The sequence below is a fragment of the Halichoerus grypus genome, chromosome 7 (assembly GCF_964656455.1).
Source record: "Halichoerus grypus chromosome 7, mHalGry1.hap1.1, whole genome shotgun sequence".
In the NCBI taxonomy this organism is placed as follows: domain Eukaryota; kingdom Metazoa; phylum Chordata; class Mammalia; order Carnivora; family Phocidae; genus Halichoerus; species Halichoerus grypus.
This window is the reverse complement of record NC_135718.1, coordinates 57,863,003-57,881,273: the sequence shown is the minus strand read 5'-3', so window position 1 is coordinate 57,881,273 and position 18,271 is coordinate 57,863,003. Positions and strand designations below refer to the sequence as shown.

The window sequence follows — 18,271 nt, the reverse complement described above, 5'->3', positions numbered from 1 at the left end:
CTCCCACCACAAATTCATATGTTGAAACCCTAATACCCAAAATAATAGTATTTGGAGGTGGGGCTTTTAGGAGATAATTAGGTCATGAAGGTGGAGCTTTCATGAATGGGGTTAGTGCTCTTATCCGAAGAGACACAAGAGAGATGGTCTCTACCATGTGAGAATACATCAAGGATGTGTCCATCTGCAAACCAGGAGGAGAAACCTCACCAAGAACCCAAACATGCTAGCACCTTGATCTTAGACTTCCAGCCTCCAAAATTGTGAGAATAAGTTTCCGTTGTGTAAGCCACCCAGTCTATGATATATGTTTCGGAGTCAGCCTGGGCTGACTAGGACACTACTACTCATTTCTTCCAGCAAAGAAAAAAAAAAAAATTTTTTTTCTGTAAATCCAAACATGAGAAGTTAAATCCAAGTATATGAGGCAAAGCACTGAAGCTTGGTATTGAAAACAGGAAAATTAAATGAGAATGTACATAATGAACCTGGGGACCTCAGCATCCTTCTCCTGCTTTGTCCCCAAAACACTGGTAGCCTCCAGCTCCAGTGAAGAAGGTTGGGGGTCTCCAGGGGAAAATATCTATATTCATGTATCTGGAGATTCCTCAGTGAAAAGGCAAGTTCTTTTTTTAATCTTGCTCCCACAAAGTCCACAGCCAAAACCCTGCCCATTCACAAGGAACTTTCTCTCAGCTTTTAGTGCCTCATTCAATCTGAATAAGCACACAAGAAATTTAACATTTGAAAAAAAGCTTCCAACATGAAATGGACCAAAACAAACTAACTAAATACCTCAGAGGAAACAGTGACATTGCACCAAAAATATAACTCCAAAACTGTGTAATATCCTATAGTGAAAAAGGATGTCACATTTATAGAAATAAAACAGTATGCAATGAAGAAGGAGAAAAAGAGAACAACAAAAAAGAGCTCCTATAGATAACAAATATGATCACCTAAACTGGGGGAGGTAGAGGATCAGCAAACTTTTTTTTATAAAGAGATACATGGCAAATACTGTAAGGTTACAGGATTTAGTCTCTAAACTCTGACATTGATGAATGAAAGCATCCATAGACAATACATAAATGGATGAGCATGAATGTGTTTCTTTAGTTACAAAAGTTTAACTTTATTTGCACCACTTGACCTAACAGCATCACTTTTGGATTTGGCTGTGCCATAGTTTTCTGACACCTGATCTAAATTTGTAATAAATAGATAGATAAAATATTATAACATTAAGCTGAAAGACAAGAATATAAAGAGATGGAAAAATAGGAGAAAAAAAAAAACCAACAACAAAGAATCAATCCAGGAAATCCAAAATCTGCCCAATAAAAGTTCCAGAGTGAGAGAGAGAGAACAGAGAAAATGGGGAGAGATAATTAAAGACATAAATAAATTTTTACAGACCCAAAGGACACAAGTCACCAGATTTAAAAGGTCCACTGAATACGCAGCAAAATGAATGACGAAAGGCCCAAATCAAAATACACCTTGTACAATTTCCAAATACCAGAGAAAATAAAGTATCACAAAAGCTTCCAAAGATTATACACAAAGGAGTGGGAATCAGAATAGAGCCTGGTTCTCAACAGCAAGAGTGGGTATGAGAACACAGTAGACCAATAGCTAAAAGATTCTGAAGGAAAATGATTTCCAATTGTGAATTATATCTAGTCAATTTATTAATCAGTTAGGATAAACTAAAAAATTCAGACACAGAATTTGTATATCAAATGCACCTCTTAGAATCTACTAGTGGATATGTTTCAATAAAATAAGTGGTAAACTAAGAAAATGAATATATGGGATCCAGGAAAGGGGAGAATGGAGAAGGGAATACTAGGTTAAGAGCCATAATTAGATAAAGCTCATATTAGATATTAGAGAAACAGAGTGCTGCAAAAGGAAGGCATTATCTGAATGGACTATTTGGAAAAGTTAAGCACCTGAAGAATCTCTAAAATATTGGGAAAAACAACTAGCACTATGTACAGACAAAATCTAAGCAAATTTGAGAGACAGGGAGAGAGAGAAAATAGAGACAATTCCTAAATGCAAGAAAAACAAAAAGTTGAATGAGAATGTGAACATAATCCGGTACACCACTTAACCTGGCAGCATCATTGCTTACATAGTCATCTTAAGTACTATTTATTTAATACTGTATTAATATGAGAAGTAGGAAAGTAAGAGAAAATATGATATTAATCTTCAGTTAAAATTGCAAGAAATGAAAATATCAATAAAATTCAGAAATATTATGAGAAAAAAATAGTAGCTAAAATAGTCACTGACTCTGAAAAGAGTAACTGGTGAGAAGAAGCTGAGAAGGAGAAGCAAGTACGGATATTTTCAGTACAAGTTTTTTCTCATATTTGCTTCTCAAACTATGTACATAAAATTCAGTTCTCGATTCCTTAATATTTTCCATTTTTCAGTTACCTGTTAAATTTCAAGTACACTGAGAAAGCTAATACTCTAAACCCATTATCAGTTAATACCATAGAATTCATTTGTTGATAAGTGGAAAAAATATCCAGAAAGAACTGGGTCACTATAGGCATCCAAGGACAAAGTACTGGAGATGAGAGAAAATCACTAAGAGGTAAGGAGGTACTTGGAGGAAAGTTATTGTATGTGTGAACTTATTGTATGTGTGAAACTCCTGTTTGAATCGTGGGCCTGCTGTATGAGGATTCGATATCCATGATGAGGACTGCAACAGTCTCTGCGCGGGCGGGATGGCGTCTGATGGGGCAAATATTCCTGGCGCTAACCCCTCATCAGAAAACTGAGTCTAAGAAAGCCAACTCGGTGTAAGATTCATTTTGTGAGTTATCTTTCTGTTTGTTCTTTTTGTGTGATCTCCGAAGTCTCTTATTTTTTTAAAAATTTCAAATTTTGTGTAAACTTTCAGCTGTGCTACTTGTTCCAAAAAGAGAACACGCCTTCTCTGGGGCTGACCTGTCATGGTGGGGGGGTGGGAGGTGGGGAGCAGTGGCTGCGTGAAGCCACAGTAAAAATGCTGGTGGTGATCAATGAAAATCCGGAAGAGAGAACAGAAAGTCACATGAGTTGCTTCCTACTTGCTCTCAAATGTGAAGTCATCAGAAAGGGATTTTCTGACTATTCTATAGAACCGTCACTACCCCTTATCCTCTGTTATTTGTCTTCATAGCACTTATCTCTAGTTGGCATTGCTGTGTGTGACTATGGTGTTTATTTTTTACTATCTCATTAACTAGAATGCAAGTCCTCTGATGGTAGGCACTTTGTCTTACTCACTGTTGTATCCTCAGCACAAAGAACAGCGGAAGAGCTTGACAGATAGATATTCACTGAATAAATAAATTCTCAACCCAGGACCAGATAAAGAAATTTTACTTTTCTTAAGGACTGTAGCATTTGCTTCCAGGGACTAAGTCAGTTTCTGCCTGAGTCACAATTTTGCCACATGGGGGCTCTGCTGTTTGCCACAGGAGATTCCTAAGCATCCCACCCCCTCGCCTGCCAGGCACTCTTAAGGGAACTAGTCTTCAATCCGGATTAAACATTAACAACACACAGAAGATATCTCCAGACTAGCTTAAGAGAGTCCCCAAATAGACTGATACATTTTAGTGTAATATAAGGACCCACAGGCTCCTATTCTCTGCCACTACATTGCAAACCTATTCAGTTTCTCTTCTCTCGAAAGTTTCATATCTTTTAGGTCAGCAGCATAAAATCAAAAATATCAGACTTACAGTTTCAAAAACAAAAATAAAATTAACCAATGGGACATTATGGTTTTTAATCCAATCAAGATTTCTATTATCTTTCCCCACCTGGTGGCTGGGGAATTTAATCCTTAATACTGATATATTTGTCAGGAAGGCAGACTTTAAAATATACTAGTGGAACCAATTGAAAATGTTATATACAATGCTTTAGAAATACAATAGGAAATGCTATAGACTGAATGTTCATGTGCCCCCTCCACATTTATATGTTGAAATCTAATCCCCAATGTGATAGTATTTGGAGGTGGGGCTTTGGGGAGGTGATTAGGTCATGAGGGGAGAGCCCTCATGAAGGGATTAGTGCCCTTATATAAAAGTCCCTGAGTCATGTGAGGCCCTCAACAGACATGGAATCTGGGGGCTTCTTGATTTTGGACTTCCAGACACTGGAACTGTAAGAAATAAATTTCTGTTGTTTAAAAGCCATCCAATCTGTGGTATTCTGTTAAAGCAACCTAAAATGGGCCAGAACAGAATTTTTTACTTTAAAAATTCTTGTCACATCAGAATATATGTGAAGCAAATATAGAAAAATGTTTATTATGATAGCATTTAAACAATACTGGCTTTATATTCAAAGCACAGCCACACATGCAAAGTAGAACATCAAATATTAAAGGTGCAAATTTGGTTAAGAGATGTTTATAGTTACTCTTAAACTCCTCTGTTTTACTGCAAGAAATTACAAGAAATTTGGGAATATATACACAGGACTGTAAATTTTACAGTGTGCCTCTCATTCTTACAAATTCCTTCGTGGAATTTTTTCTAAATGAAAAGCTAGAAAACTGATTTCTCTCAATATTAATGATTATAAGTGACTTTTGATTTCTATTCTCTTAAAAGGAATTTTTTGAGCCTTTGTTAGAAGAATACCTCAACATCCATACAAAAATTAGTTTTGTTTAGCAAGGAACATCAAATAATTGCTTTTGCTGACTATGGGCAAGTGTGATGGAAAGTGGTCAACAGAAATACTGGTAAATATGAACGTTAAACCAACATAGACTCACGACACCTTAATATTAATTCCCACGCCCAAACTTGCCATTTGACCCATTACTGAATTCCTTGGTAGTATAAATACCACAAAACAGAAATACATTTTTTTTTTTCTGAGCTCTAAGTCTCAGTTTACTCAAAAGTTTGGCAAGTCTTAGATTTGCTACCAAAAGTAAATAGATGTCCTACGTATCCTTTGGGGCTGGATATCCTGCTTAAATTAATAAATGGATCCTTGCTTAACATACGTGTCATTAAAACTTACTCCTTGCAAGTTAAATGACACAAGGGGAAGCAATCAACCAAATGCAGAGTATGGAACAAGATAAAGTCCAAATGACCTGGCATCTCCCAACAAATTAATGGCATCGAAAAATTAAAGGGATTTCAGAAACATGAAAAACAAACGCAATATCTGTGCTTTGCTTAAATCTCGACTACAAACCAACTTTATGAACTTACTGTTAATTTTGTTAGATGCAATAATGTTAGATGGTTAAACTAAAAGTCTATTGGCTAGGGCGCCTGGGTGGCTCAGTCGTTAAGCGTCTGCCTTCGGCTCAGGTCATGATCCCAGGGTCCTGGGATCGAGTCCCACATCGGGCTCCCTGCTCGGCAGGAAGCCCGCTTCTCCCTCTCCCACTCCCCCTGCTTGTGTTCCTGCTCTCGCTGTCTCTCTCTGTCAAATAAATAAATAAAATCTTTAAAAAAAAAAAAAAAAAAAAGAAAGAGAACTCTCTTTAAAAAAAAATAAAAATAAAAAAATAAAAGTCTATTGGCTAGAGTTGCATACTAAATATATATGGGTAAAGCGACATGATTTCTGAGATGTGCTTTTAAAATACTCCAGGAAAAAAAAAAGGGTGTGTGTATGTGGAAAGACGGACAGGGATAGATGAAAAAAAGTTAGCAAAATATTGATAATTGTTGAAGTTGAGGTTTATTATACTATTTTCTCTACTTTCGTGTATGTTTTTAAATTTCCACTGAAAAAATAAATGATTATTTCCTCAAAGTCATGTAGTCTTTTCAGTCTTCAGAAGTCTTCCACTAAGTGTTATTCTTTAAGAGTCTGTTATGTTTTCCTATCCCCAAATTTAGCTTAGGGCTATCTCTGAAGAAAGTAAAGTGAGGAATGTGATGAAACCTGAAAATGTGGATTGGTGCTACAGCATCCATGTACCTTCAGGGACACGTGCTAGATAACCTTATAAGGTCTCACTCACTGGAGTTTGCTTCATTCCAGAAAGACACTGAGAGACCACCTTAATGGTCAGACCCGCAACTTCCTTTATCTATTTATTTAAGTCAGGGATGTTCACTCATAACCATGTGTGACCAAACAGGGTTTTTAATAGAGTCCTTGAAGCAAGCAGATGGAAACTAAGGATATTTCAGAGACATGTTAATGCTCTTATGAAAAATCAGGATATAATTACAAATGTACAAATGCATCTGAGTATTCTAACAGCTAGAAATAAAGACACTCATATTCATAGCTGTAGGGAAATCTTTGTTAGCATTCTGACAACTCTACCACATGATAGGGTAACTGAGTCAAAAAGGTTAAGCTCTTTACAATATCTAGATCAAATGGGGCGCCTGGGTGGCTCAGTCTGTTAAGCATCTGCCATGGGCTCAGGTCATGATCTCAGGGTCTTGGGATGGAGCCCCACATCAGGCTTCCTGCTCAACAGGGAGTTTGCTTCTCCCTCTTTTGCTCTCCCTCTGCCCCTCCCCACTGCTCATTCTCTCTCTCTTTCTCTTTCTCTCTCTCAAATAAATAAAATCTTCAAAACAAAAAACAACAACAAAAAAAACAAATGCATTTATTGGTGAAAGCACTTCATGAGTTAGAATACAGAATGTCAACAATGTATGCTGTATAATAAATGGTTGTGGTATTAAAAGTGTAGTAGAAAGGGAATACTAGAGAATTTTTTTTTATCATATTGGTAAATTCTGACTCCACTCCTGGTCATGTTAGTGTCCCTTGGTACATGTTTGTTGCAGTATATGCTCATGACCAGAGACCCTAGACAGAATTAAAGAAAATTAATTTTCTCATAGGTACTCTGATTCCAGAAACATTTTATACCACTTTATAGTCTACAAAGTATTTACCCATAAATTATGGAAATTGATCCTAAATAAAAGCCTTAGGGATTCATAACACAGGTTTTATGAGTCCCATTTTGCAGATAAGCAAACTGAAACCCTGAGAAGTTTGGCCAGAATCAGTTCTAAATTCCAAATGTCAACTGACTTTTACAATAAAAAGTATATATCATTCTCTAAATTAGAAGGACATTTTGGATGCACTGAATTTATTTTCTAGTACACTTAGTCCAAATGTTCCCATATCTGGTCTTTATGTAACTTTCAGTTTTCACCAAAGCTTCTGGTTCCATTGTCCTCCAAGGCCATATGCAAAGACATTGCCTCTGTCTAGGCCATCTGAATAAAATCCATGTTACTGTTGTTTAGTGGCTAATTTTGCTAATCATTTTACAAAGTATTGTAAAATATATCATGGTCCTTTGTATTTTAAAATACATTAGGTGATGGGACCTACTATCAAGAAGATGTTTTCAAAAATTAAAGTCTCACAAAATTGAAGAAAAGTGAGAGCCAAACTTAAAGTTAATTCAAATGTGTTGACTTTTTTTTGGTGTTTCCAAAGTTTATTTATAAATTACTCTGGAGAATTGTTGATCCTATTACCAAAACTTGACCCAAAGAAGCCTCTGATGGCTTTACCATCCCTCTAGTTGCTCGACTTATAAAATAGGAATCATCTTTAATTTCTCTATCTCATACCTCTACTTCTTTTTTTTTCTTTTTTTTTTTTTTAGTTTTTGATGTAGTGTTCCATGATTCATTGTTTGTGTATAACACCCAGTGCTCCATGCAGAACGTGCCCTCTTTAATACCCATCACCAGGCTAACCCATCCTCCCACCCCCCCTCCCCTCTAGAACCCTCAGTTTGTTTTTCAGAGTCCATCGTCTCTCATGGCTCGTCTCCCCCTCTGATTCCCCCCCTTCATTCTTCCCCTCCTGCTATCTTCTTCTTTTTTTTTTTTTAACATATACTGTATTATTTGTTTCAGAGGTACAGATCTGTGATTCAACAGTCTTGCACAATTCACAGCGCTCACCATAGCACAAACGCTCCCCAAGGTCTATCACCCAGCCACCCCATCCCTCCCACCCCCCCCACTCCAGCAAACCTCAGTTTGTTTCCTGAGATTAAGAATTCCTCATATCATACCTCTACTTCTAATCCCTTAGAAAACTCTTGTTGGTTTTACCTAAACATATATCCAAAAACTAACAATTCTCATCACTTTCACTGCTTCCGAACCGGCCCAAGTCACCATCATCTCTCTCCTGGATTGGTACAATGGCCTGCTTACTGACCTCCCCGCTTTTATTCTTGTCCCTTTTGAGTTTATTCCCATAAGAGCAGTTTGAGTGATCCTTTCAATAGGTAACTTGATCATATCTTTAGTCTGAACAAAATCTTGAGTTGGTTCCCAGTTTTCTCCAGAAGAAAGCCAAAGTTTTTACAATGGCATAAGAAGCCCTCCATGACCTAGTACTTAATACCTCTCTGACTTCATCTCCAATCCCTCTACTCCTTACTCTCTCCATTCTAGACAAATGGGCCTGTTTGCAACTCATTGAACAAATGATCTCCCACTTGAGGGCCTTCAGACTAGACACTCCCCTTATATATTTAAGGTTAACAACCTCATCTCCTCCCAGGTTTTGCTCAAGCCACTTTCTTAGTGGCCCTAACCATCCCAAAATTTAACATTACAAGAAACAGACTTTTAACTGTAGAGCACACACTGATGGTTACCAGAGGGGAGGTGGGTGGGGGATGGGTTAAATAGGTGATGGGGATAAGGAGTGCAATTTTGATGAGCATAGGATGTTGTATATAAGGGTTGAATCACTAAATTCTATACCTGAAACTAATATTACAGTGTATGTCAACTAACTGGAATTCAAATAAAAACTTCTTAAAAAGTAGAATTACAATTTACCTCACCCCCTACACTCCCAATCTTCCATATTCTCACTTTTCTTTTCTCTATAAAACATACTACCTAATAATATACTATTTATGTGGGGTTTTTTTGTCCATGTCACCCCTTTAGAATATAAGCTTAGACCTTTGTTTTGTACACTGATGTATTCCAAGTGTCTGGAACAGCATCTAGTACATAACAGGTACCCAAACTATGCATTTGTTAAATGAATGAAATCCCTGAGGCCAACCCATGTTAATATAACAGTACATCTTCTTTAAGCCTGATTTTCTAAGTTTTTTTGGCAATTCAATTTCATAGTGGATTGAAGTTGGGCATTATACACTTAGTTAGAATTTGTTTACCCAATTTAAGCAAAATATGAACAGCTATTTAAAGTACATACGTACAGTTTTCAAAAGTCTTTAGGTACATGACTACGTTTCATAATTGTATAAATCATTAAGGCCCTAGATTCATTGGGATCATTTAACTTGTCAGGTAGTTTATGGTTTGTTCTGTATGCGGTGGTAAGTGCAAAAGAATTTTAAATACATAATGTAGTATAATTTTGGTTCTATTGAAAGGCAAATCAGAACTAATCATCTTGCTATAGGCAACAAGTAAAAGGAGGATAAACTTTTAAAAGTACAATAGCAAGTTGCTAAAATATTTTAGAATATAAAGGGTTTTTTTCTTTCTTTTGAAAAGAAAAGACTCTATGTCTTTGGGCTAATTTCTGCAGTCTCAAGTATTCAGTCTGCTTTGAACTGTATTATTTTATTTTTGGATTTTTCTGCTAGCCCCTCTTCATTGAACCCAGACAGACCTGATGGTGATGCCAGCTTACGGGCTAGTGCCAAGGTAGGGACCACACAGAGTAACTGGAGTCAGACCCAGGACGAGAATGGCTCTTCATTACTATTGAGGAAGAAACCAACGATCCATATTAAGAGGAAACATCAATCATGAGACTGAATGCGAAAGTGAGGGTGAAGTCAGAACTATGGAGCAAGATGAGCTCAGAAGCCAAGGTATCAGAAAAATGACTGAAACCTAAGGACAAGGTGTGAAACACAGAAAAGAATGTTATTCACCATAAATAATCCAAAATTTTTCCCAGGAAAAGCAGAGTGAGGGAATTACATTTTCAGTGTTCATCTGTGTTCTGGTCACCAGGGAATGAAGGAAAAAGAAGCAGCACAAAGTTGATGGGGCCTCCAGCCATTGTAGAGTGGCCCTCTGCAGCTCTTTGGCAAAACAGACATCTCAAAAGCTATTTTCCATGGAGAAGCAAGGAAAGTAAGGAGAAAAATCAGAAGCTCTCAAGCAACAGAGATATGAGAGAGAAGTTATAAATATGATTTCCTCTAGTACTTTTTAATAGATACAAGTTGTCAAGTCCCATTTGGGATGTTAGATGATAAAAGCTGTAACATGTCAAAGAAAAGATTCAAAAGTATATTTACTGTTCCAATGAAATTTATGATTTAACTATGAAGATGAGATGTCTACATAAAAAGTAGAGATCACTTGCTGACCATCTAAATGTTTCCACTTTCTAGTTTCTTGCCATTTTACACACATTCTTTAAGAACACTTTCTCCAAAATTGTATCCAATATCATTGGCTCAGGAACTGCAGAGATCAATCCCATATGCACAAGACTAGCATTACATAACCACTTTGTTCCCCATCAAAGGTACTTGTGACCCCCATAAAACTGTATTTATTCAATAACTGAGCATCTATTATGTGTCAAGTGCTCTTCTAGGTATTAGAGAAACTGAAGTAGACAAAACACTATCTTTGTCCTCATGGAACTTGCATCACAATATCATAAATTTTTATATCCTTTCTTCCAAGTAGGAGGAAATTTATTATTTTTAATCACTCCCTTACAGTGCATTTCTTAAAATTCCTTGTCCATCAGTCTGTTGATAAGTGCAGCCTCTACCATCCCATGAATCAGAATCTTGAGGTAAAGACTGAGAAATTTATGTTTAACAAGCTCTTTGGGGGTTTTATATGCATTAATAGCATGGATAATTTGGGAGGAACCACTGCCCTTTCAATACCATACTATCTGAGGAATTGGTGATTCTCATTGTACTACTTCTGTGGGACCCTTTTGATTGTCATGACTAACAACTACCAGATTTCTCATCCTTAGAGAATGTGAAAGTCCTCTGGGGTTTTCCACAGCTAATTCACCTGACAAAGACTGACAAGGCAGACTTTTTAAGGTATACTATTTATCTTTAAACAAAATGATTTTCTCTATGGGACAGATGTTACCATATTCTGCTTTAGGGAAGAAAGAATTAAACATTAATTACTAGTTATGGTCCACAGAACCAAAAGATTCATTTTAAAGACAAAGTTGAGATGATGGAGATTTAGGAAGTTTTCTTATTAAAAGAAGGTAAGACTGAGTGAATCCTAGAAATCCACTGTGAACAACATAAAATGTTCATTGAAGAGGTTCTTTGTGAGTTAATGATAGTCACTATAGTCAATATTCAATACTAAACAATCTGCAATGACAGCAAATACAATAAAGTTGATATTAAAATAACAGCTAACACAGGTTTATTATGTGCTACACACTATTCTAAGTACTTTACAGATATTAAGTTGACAATTCTCAAACCCTCTATGAAATGTTTTTTTGTTACCATACCTATTTTGTAGAAGAGAAAATGAGGCATAGAGAAGATGAGTAACCTATTCAAGTCTACATAGCTTGCAATTTGTAGCCAGGATTTGATCCTAGGTGCAAAAATCCACACTCTTAATCACTAGACTAAACTGCTTCTCATTAGGTTTTATAATACTTCTTTCAAAGAATCATACCAAAGAAGTTTATACAAACCTAGGAAGCAAGATTGATTGATTGATTGATTGATATTACAACTTCCTTGACCCAGTATCCTAATCAGGCTAATTTTCACTTGACTCATTTTCAGATGAAGATAACACTGCTGCTGAAGCAGGATCATCTAGTGGTTAAAGGTCCAAGAGAAAGAGAGAGTTGGCTTTGAATCTCAGCTCTGCCACTTACTCGCTGCATGAGTTTCATCAAGTTACCTCTCCAAGCCTCAGTTTTCTTATCTTTAAAATGAAGGTTATAAAGGGACCTACATCATAATATTGTTTAAAGATAAAACAAGATCGCTCATTTAAAACACTTAGGAAGTGCTCAATAAACATTAGTGCAATAAATAGCAGCAGCATCAATAAACTGGACCAAATGATCTCTTGATTCTTCTACTCGCACTAAAAATTGTTTATTTCTCTTCTAATTAGAAACAAATTCTTAATCTCAGGAAACAAACTGAGGGTTGCTGGAGTGGTGGGGGGTGGGAGGGATGGGGTGGCTGGGTGATATTGGGGAGGGTATGTGCTATAGTGAGTGCTGCGAATTGTGTAAGACTGTTGAATCACAGACCTGTACCTCTGAAACAAATAATACAGTATATGTTAAAAAAAAAAAAAAAGAAGAAGAAGAAGATAGCAGGAAGGGAAGAATGAAGGCGGGGAATCGGAGGGAGAGAAGAATCACGAGAGACTATGGACTCTGAGAAACAAACTGAGGGTTCTAGAGGGGAGGGGGGGGATGGGTTAGCCTGGTGATGGGTATTAAAGAGGGCACGTACTGCATGGAGCACTGGGTATTATATGCAAACAATGAATCATGGAACACTACATCAAAAACTAATGATGTAATGTGTGGTGATTAACATAACATAATAAAAAATAAATAAATAAAATACAAAAAAAAAAAAAGAAACAAATGACAGCAGCCAAAACAACAAACCAAGCCATAAGCCATTAAACCAATTATGTCTTTTGTAGGAAAACCAGAAAAGCTATTGGACACATCAATTTATATGTCATTAGTTATCCCCTCTATTCCAAAATGTATGTGTCTTAGCATCCTGAGACACCTTGCATAATATAATCACTGTGACTCCAAGAGGTCAAATGCGCAGGCAGTTAATGCTTCTCTGTGAAAAGCTCAGTAAGTCATTTTATAAATTTCAGCCCAAAGCCTACATTGAGGTTAAGAAAAATTGACATTCGGTCTGTGAACTTAATGTCAACCTCCAGGAAAACTCTAGGCAGTACATGTTTAGCGATTAAGTGGATGCAGACAATAAAGACATTGCCAAACTGTAAAACAAGACTTGGAAATTACAGAAAATGTTGCTAGTTATTGATTAGGGTGACCATTCAGTTCCCATTGAGCCACCCAAAAGAATCATTCATTTTCCAGCAGAGAGCCTGCTCATTTGCAAGATAAAAGAGAGACATTTCTGCACATGCCCATAATGTTCTTCACCACTGGGGGCAGCTTTACATAAGACTGCATTCACTGAAACCAAAGCAACAGTCCGAGCAGCTTTCAGAATGACAGTCTGCAGAAGTGAGCTGAGCGTGTGTGCGGTACGGGGCTCTCCTGCCTCCTGGGCTCCAACGCAGCTTTGTGGCTGAAGTGGGTGCTCACCACCAGAAATGCTGGGCTATGGAATACAGATGTGGCAGCTCAGGTAGCCCCACGTTGCCTGGAGGAATACATCATGCTTTCCGATAAGAAGAAATTATAGAAGCCAGTTGTTTTTTTTTTTCTAACACCCCCCCCCCCAAAAAAACTGTAAAGATGCAAAAACGTAATATCCACGAAGATCCTATTACCTAGGAAGATTTTTGATGTTTTGCTACAAATGCGGTGCTGGAATTTATTTGTTCTTGGAGTGTTCTGCGTGGCTGGCAAAGAATAATGTTCCAAAATCGGTCCATCTCCCAAGGGGTCCAATTTTTCTTCCTGGGTGTCAGCGAGCCCTGACTCACAGTGCAGCTGACAGGGGCTGTCATGCAAGTGGCCCCTTAAGCCAAAGCAAAAGACCTAAGGACGACCTTTGAACAATACAAAGGATGGGTATGTTTTGTCATTTTTCTTCTTTCCTTCTTAAAAAAAAAAAACAAAAAAAACAAAAACAAAAACAAAAACAAAACCCTCTAGTCTGTGTTGTAATTCTGCCTTAATTATTTTAGAGATTATCTTTCTGTGCTTAAGACTATAAATTCAATTGCTTAGTGGACATGTTTCCTTGCTTAACTATTAAAAAAAAAAAAACCCTAAAGACAATTCTCTTTAAATGTCAAGGAGGTGATATTTGATATTAAATGTTGTTATCTAGATTTAAATTTTTAAAAAAAGAAAATACATGCCTATTTTTGCTTGGTTAAAAATAAATGAATTCCTTTTTGGGGGGATAACTTTTCTAAGTTGTTTTTATTTCCAGGTTTCAATGTAATTAGGCTACTGAGCGGATCAGCTGTAGCACTGGTTATAGCCCCCACTGTCTTACTGACAATGCTTTCTTCTGCCGAACGAGGATGCCCTAAGGGCTGTAGGTGTGAAGGCAAAATGGTATATTGTGAATCTCAGAAATTACAGGAGATACCCTCAAGTATATCTGCTGGTTGCTTAGGTTTGTCCCTTCGCTATAACAGCCTTCAAAAACTTAAGTATAATCAATTCAAAGGGCTCAACCAGCTCACCTGGCTGTATCTTGACCATAATCATATCAGCAATATTGATGAGAATGCTTTTAATGGGATACGCAGACTCAAAGAGTTGATTCTGAGTTCCAACAGAATCTCCTATTTTCTCAACAATACCTTCAGACCTGTGACAAATTTACGGAACTTGGATCTGTCCTATAATCAGCTGCATTCTCTGGGATCTGAACAGTTTCGGGGCTTGCGGAAGCTGCTGAGTTTACATTTACGGTCTAACTCCCTGAGAACCATCCCTGTGCGAATATTCCAAGACTGCCGCAATCTGGAACTTCTGGACCTGGGATATAACCGGATCCGAAGTTTAGCCAGGAATGTCTTTGCTGGCATGATCAGACTCAAAGAACTTCACCTGGAGCACAATCAATTTTCTAAGCTCAACCTGGCCCTTTTTCCAAGGTTGGTGAGCCTTCAGAACCTTTACTTGCAGTGGAATAAAATCAGTGTCATAGGACAGACCATGTCCTGGACCTGGAGCTCATTACAAAGGCTTGATTTATCAGGCAATGAGATTGAAGCTTTTAGTGGACCTAGTGTTTTCCAGTGTGTCCCAAACCTGCAGCGCCTCAACCTGGATTCCAATAAGCTTACATTTATTGGTCAAGAGATTTTGGATTCTTGGATATCTCTCAATGACATCAGTCTTGCCGGGAATATATGGGAATGCAGCAGAAATATTTGTTCCCTGGTAAACTGGCTGAAAAGTTTTAAAGGTCTGAGGGAGAATACAATTATCTGTGCCAGTCCCAAAGAGCTGCAAGGAGTAAATGTGATCGATGCAGTGAAGAACTACAGCATCTGTGGCAAAAGTACCACGGAGAGGTTTGATCTGGCCAGGGCTCTCCCCAAGCCGACATTTAAGCCTAAGCTCCCCAGGCCGAAGCATGAGAGCAAGCCCCCTCTGCCCCCCACGGTGGGAGCCACAGAGCCTGGCCCAGAGACCGATGCTGACACCGAGCACATCTCTTTCCATAAAATCATCGCAGGGAGCGTGGCCCTTTTCCTGTCCGTGCTCGTCATCCTGCTCGTTATCTACGTGTCATGGAAGCGGTACCCTGCTAGCATGAAGCAGCTGCAGCAGCGCTCCCTCATGCGAAGGCACAGGAAAAAGAAAAGACAGTCCCTAAAGCAAATGACTCCCAGCACCCAGGAATTTTATGTAGATTATAAACCCACCAACACGGAGACCAGCGAGATGCTGCTGAATGGGACGGGACCCTGCACCTATAACAAATCAGGCTCCAGGGAGTGTGAGGTATGAACCATTGTGATAAAAGCGCTCTTAAAAGCTGGGAAATAAGTGGTGCTTTATTGAACTCTGGTGACTATAAACAGAACGTGGTGCCCCCTCCCATTCCCTCTCCCTCTCCTGGCAAGGTCCTTCCCTGTCCGTTTTAGCACATTCATAATACTGGTCATTTTCCTCTCATACATAATCAGCCCATTGAAATTTAAATACCACAACCAATGCAAAGCTCGAACTCTGGTTTAATATAATGCCTATTGTATAAGACTCTTTATCGATTGCATTAATATCTCACTTGTTTTAAGATAAAACTTCTTTCGTAAGTAATCCCCCACAGCTGCTGTTATTTCTCTTCTGGTAGGACCACATCTATAGTTCTAGAAGGTTTGCTGTTCATTGGCAAATCGAGGAAAAAGGGAATGATCCCAGGTACAGGGAGCTCGAACTGATTCTAGGAGAATGCTTGATTACAGAAACATTTAGAGACAGCCTTAAAACATGGTCTGGCTTAAAAAGAAAATTGCAGGAAACTATCAAAAGATGGTGCTGGGTTAATGAAGCACCATGGGCAATTTTCCAGAGGTGTTTGAATTACAAGAAAGCGAGCCCAGGGAAAAGTGTTGAAGAGTTAAAATGCTGCAAATAGACAACCGAAAAACGTGAGATGGTAAAAACACAAAGTTTTAGACTTGAATGCCTTGTCTCTGAAATCCATCCCTGGAAAATCAAACTAGAGGTTTCACACTGTCAATTTCTCCTAGCCTTTATTTAGCCTAAATAAATTAATTAATTAAATAACCAAGAAGCAAATTTGAGGAGGTAGATTTCTCCACTGTTCCTCACCTTAGGGAGTTTTCAGAGATGAGGCTTGCAAATGGGAAGGCAGCTTGCTATTTGCATGTGGTTGGGAGCTTACCAGAATTTCTTTCCAGCACTTTCAAGGACCCTAATGTAGTGAGTGGAATCTTTAGCTCTGTCTGTTCTTCTGTCTGGGATTTGTCCGGCTGTCCTGTTGTGTTCCATTATGTGCCCTGCACACGCTAGTCCCCTGATGACTGACACTTCATTCAGAGGTATAAAGAGAACACATTCCAAGACATGCTTTCCACCAAAAGCTTCATTGAAAAGAATGATTTTGATAACACCTTAATAAATGTATAAAATAAATCTTAAAGGAAAAAAGACCAAGCCTATGGCAGTTGTCTTTTGCTTTTCTCCTGCTGACGTTATAGTGTCCCTATGTTCATCTGTACTGTGAACTCATCCATCAGTATGATTCTGTACAGACCCTGTTAGCAATCTGCAAGCTGCATGCATGTTTTTCTGTTGTAGGTGAAAGTTTATTGACTGCAGCACAAATATCAGACCTTCTGTATTTAAGTAACTTTGACCACACTTCATTAAGATTTTAGAAAAATGTCTGTGGTCTGTATTGTATCCTCTCATCCTCCAAAATGAACAATCCTGTTGCAGGAGCAAAAATCAGGAATTGAAACATTGAATGTGTTTCATTTAATTTGGCTTGCCAAGCCCCATATCTTTAACCACATCCCTGTTCTTTCAAAACAAAAATCACTGCAGCAAAAAAGAAAAAGTGAATGGCTATTTTTCAACCAGCATTTTTATATAGTTTGAAGGCTTTTCATATGCTGACAGGAAAAATCTAGGCAAGTCATCATGAAATATAATTGCAAGGAAGCCAGACTATAAAAAATCATACTTTTATAAGCAATAAAGGAAAGGGGACATTTACACTTGATCTTAGCCAAAAGGCCGAGAAGCGATAGGAAAGGGGACATTTAAAATGGATTTCTCAAGGTACTTTGATTTTGATTAAATCTTAAAAGAGATGCCAGTTCAGAAAAGCATCATAACTACGATATATTTACCCATGAATAATTGTTGAATGTATATTTATTAATGGTAAATAGTCACAGATTCCCAGTTGATTAATAATGCAGATACTTCCTTACAGTACTATGAACTGGATGACTGAGCCTACTGTGATGTTTTTCACTGAAGTTGTAATTTCTCATTTTTCATAAAATGTCAGTAAATATATATTCCATCTCAAAAAGAAAATTTCTTTGATCAGCCTCACTTTTACCTGTACTGAAGATGATTGTATTAATTAAATGCAGTGTTAAAGTGAAAAAGCCCATTTCTATTCTTTGACTTGACCTTCTGCCTCATTTGTCATGGATACCAAATAAACTTAGGCAAGGCATATCTATACTTATATTTTTTAATTCTTACAATTCTCATTGTTGTGACCCTACTGGAATACATAAAATACGTTTGTTGTATTGAAAGTGTTCCTAAAATTCAAAGCCACTTCACGTATAAGATTAAATGAATGACCAACATTTTGCAGGCTGGTCATTTTTTAGTGCCTAACTTAATTTATAAATTTAATAATAGAACCAAAATAAAATTCCTTAGATTATAAAAGTTATTTTGATTCAGGACATGAATTCTTTTTAAAAAAGAACTCCCCCCCCCCAACTTTGGGAATGAAGCTTCTCTATTGCTCAGGATCTTCCGATCACAAATAAAGAATTCTTGTAGGTTAGACAATAACTAGTTCGCCATCATAAATCTGACA

The 18,271-nt window shown here is 37.6% G+C and overlaps 2 protein-coding genes and 1 pseudogene across 3 annotated transcripts in view; 1 reads left to right on the top strand and 2 right to left on the bottom strand.

The window, feature by feature from the left end:
- CTNNA3 (catenin alpha 3) overlaps positions 1–18,271 on the bottom strand; it is a 1,800,030-nt gene that overhangs the window by 1,023,544 nt on the left and 758,215 nt on the right. The window lies entirely within an intron of this gene.
- Positions 13,638–18,271, top strand: part of LRRTM3 (leucine rich repeat transmembrane neuronal 3) — a 155,906-nt gene continuing 151,272 nt past the window's right edge. Inside the window, exons 1-2 of the mRNA XM_036101818.2 lie at positions 13,638–13,776; positions 14,144–15,675. Coding sequence (XP_035957711.1) covers positions 13,773–13,776; positions 14,144–15,675 — 1,536 coding nt within the window. The 5' untranslated portion in view covers positions 13,638–13,772. The remainder of the gene's footprint in view (positions 13,777–14,143; positions 15,676–18,271) is intronic.
- LOC118541932 (U2 spliceosomal RNA) lies at positions 17,300–17,451 on the bottom strand (annotated as a pseudogene).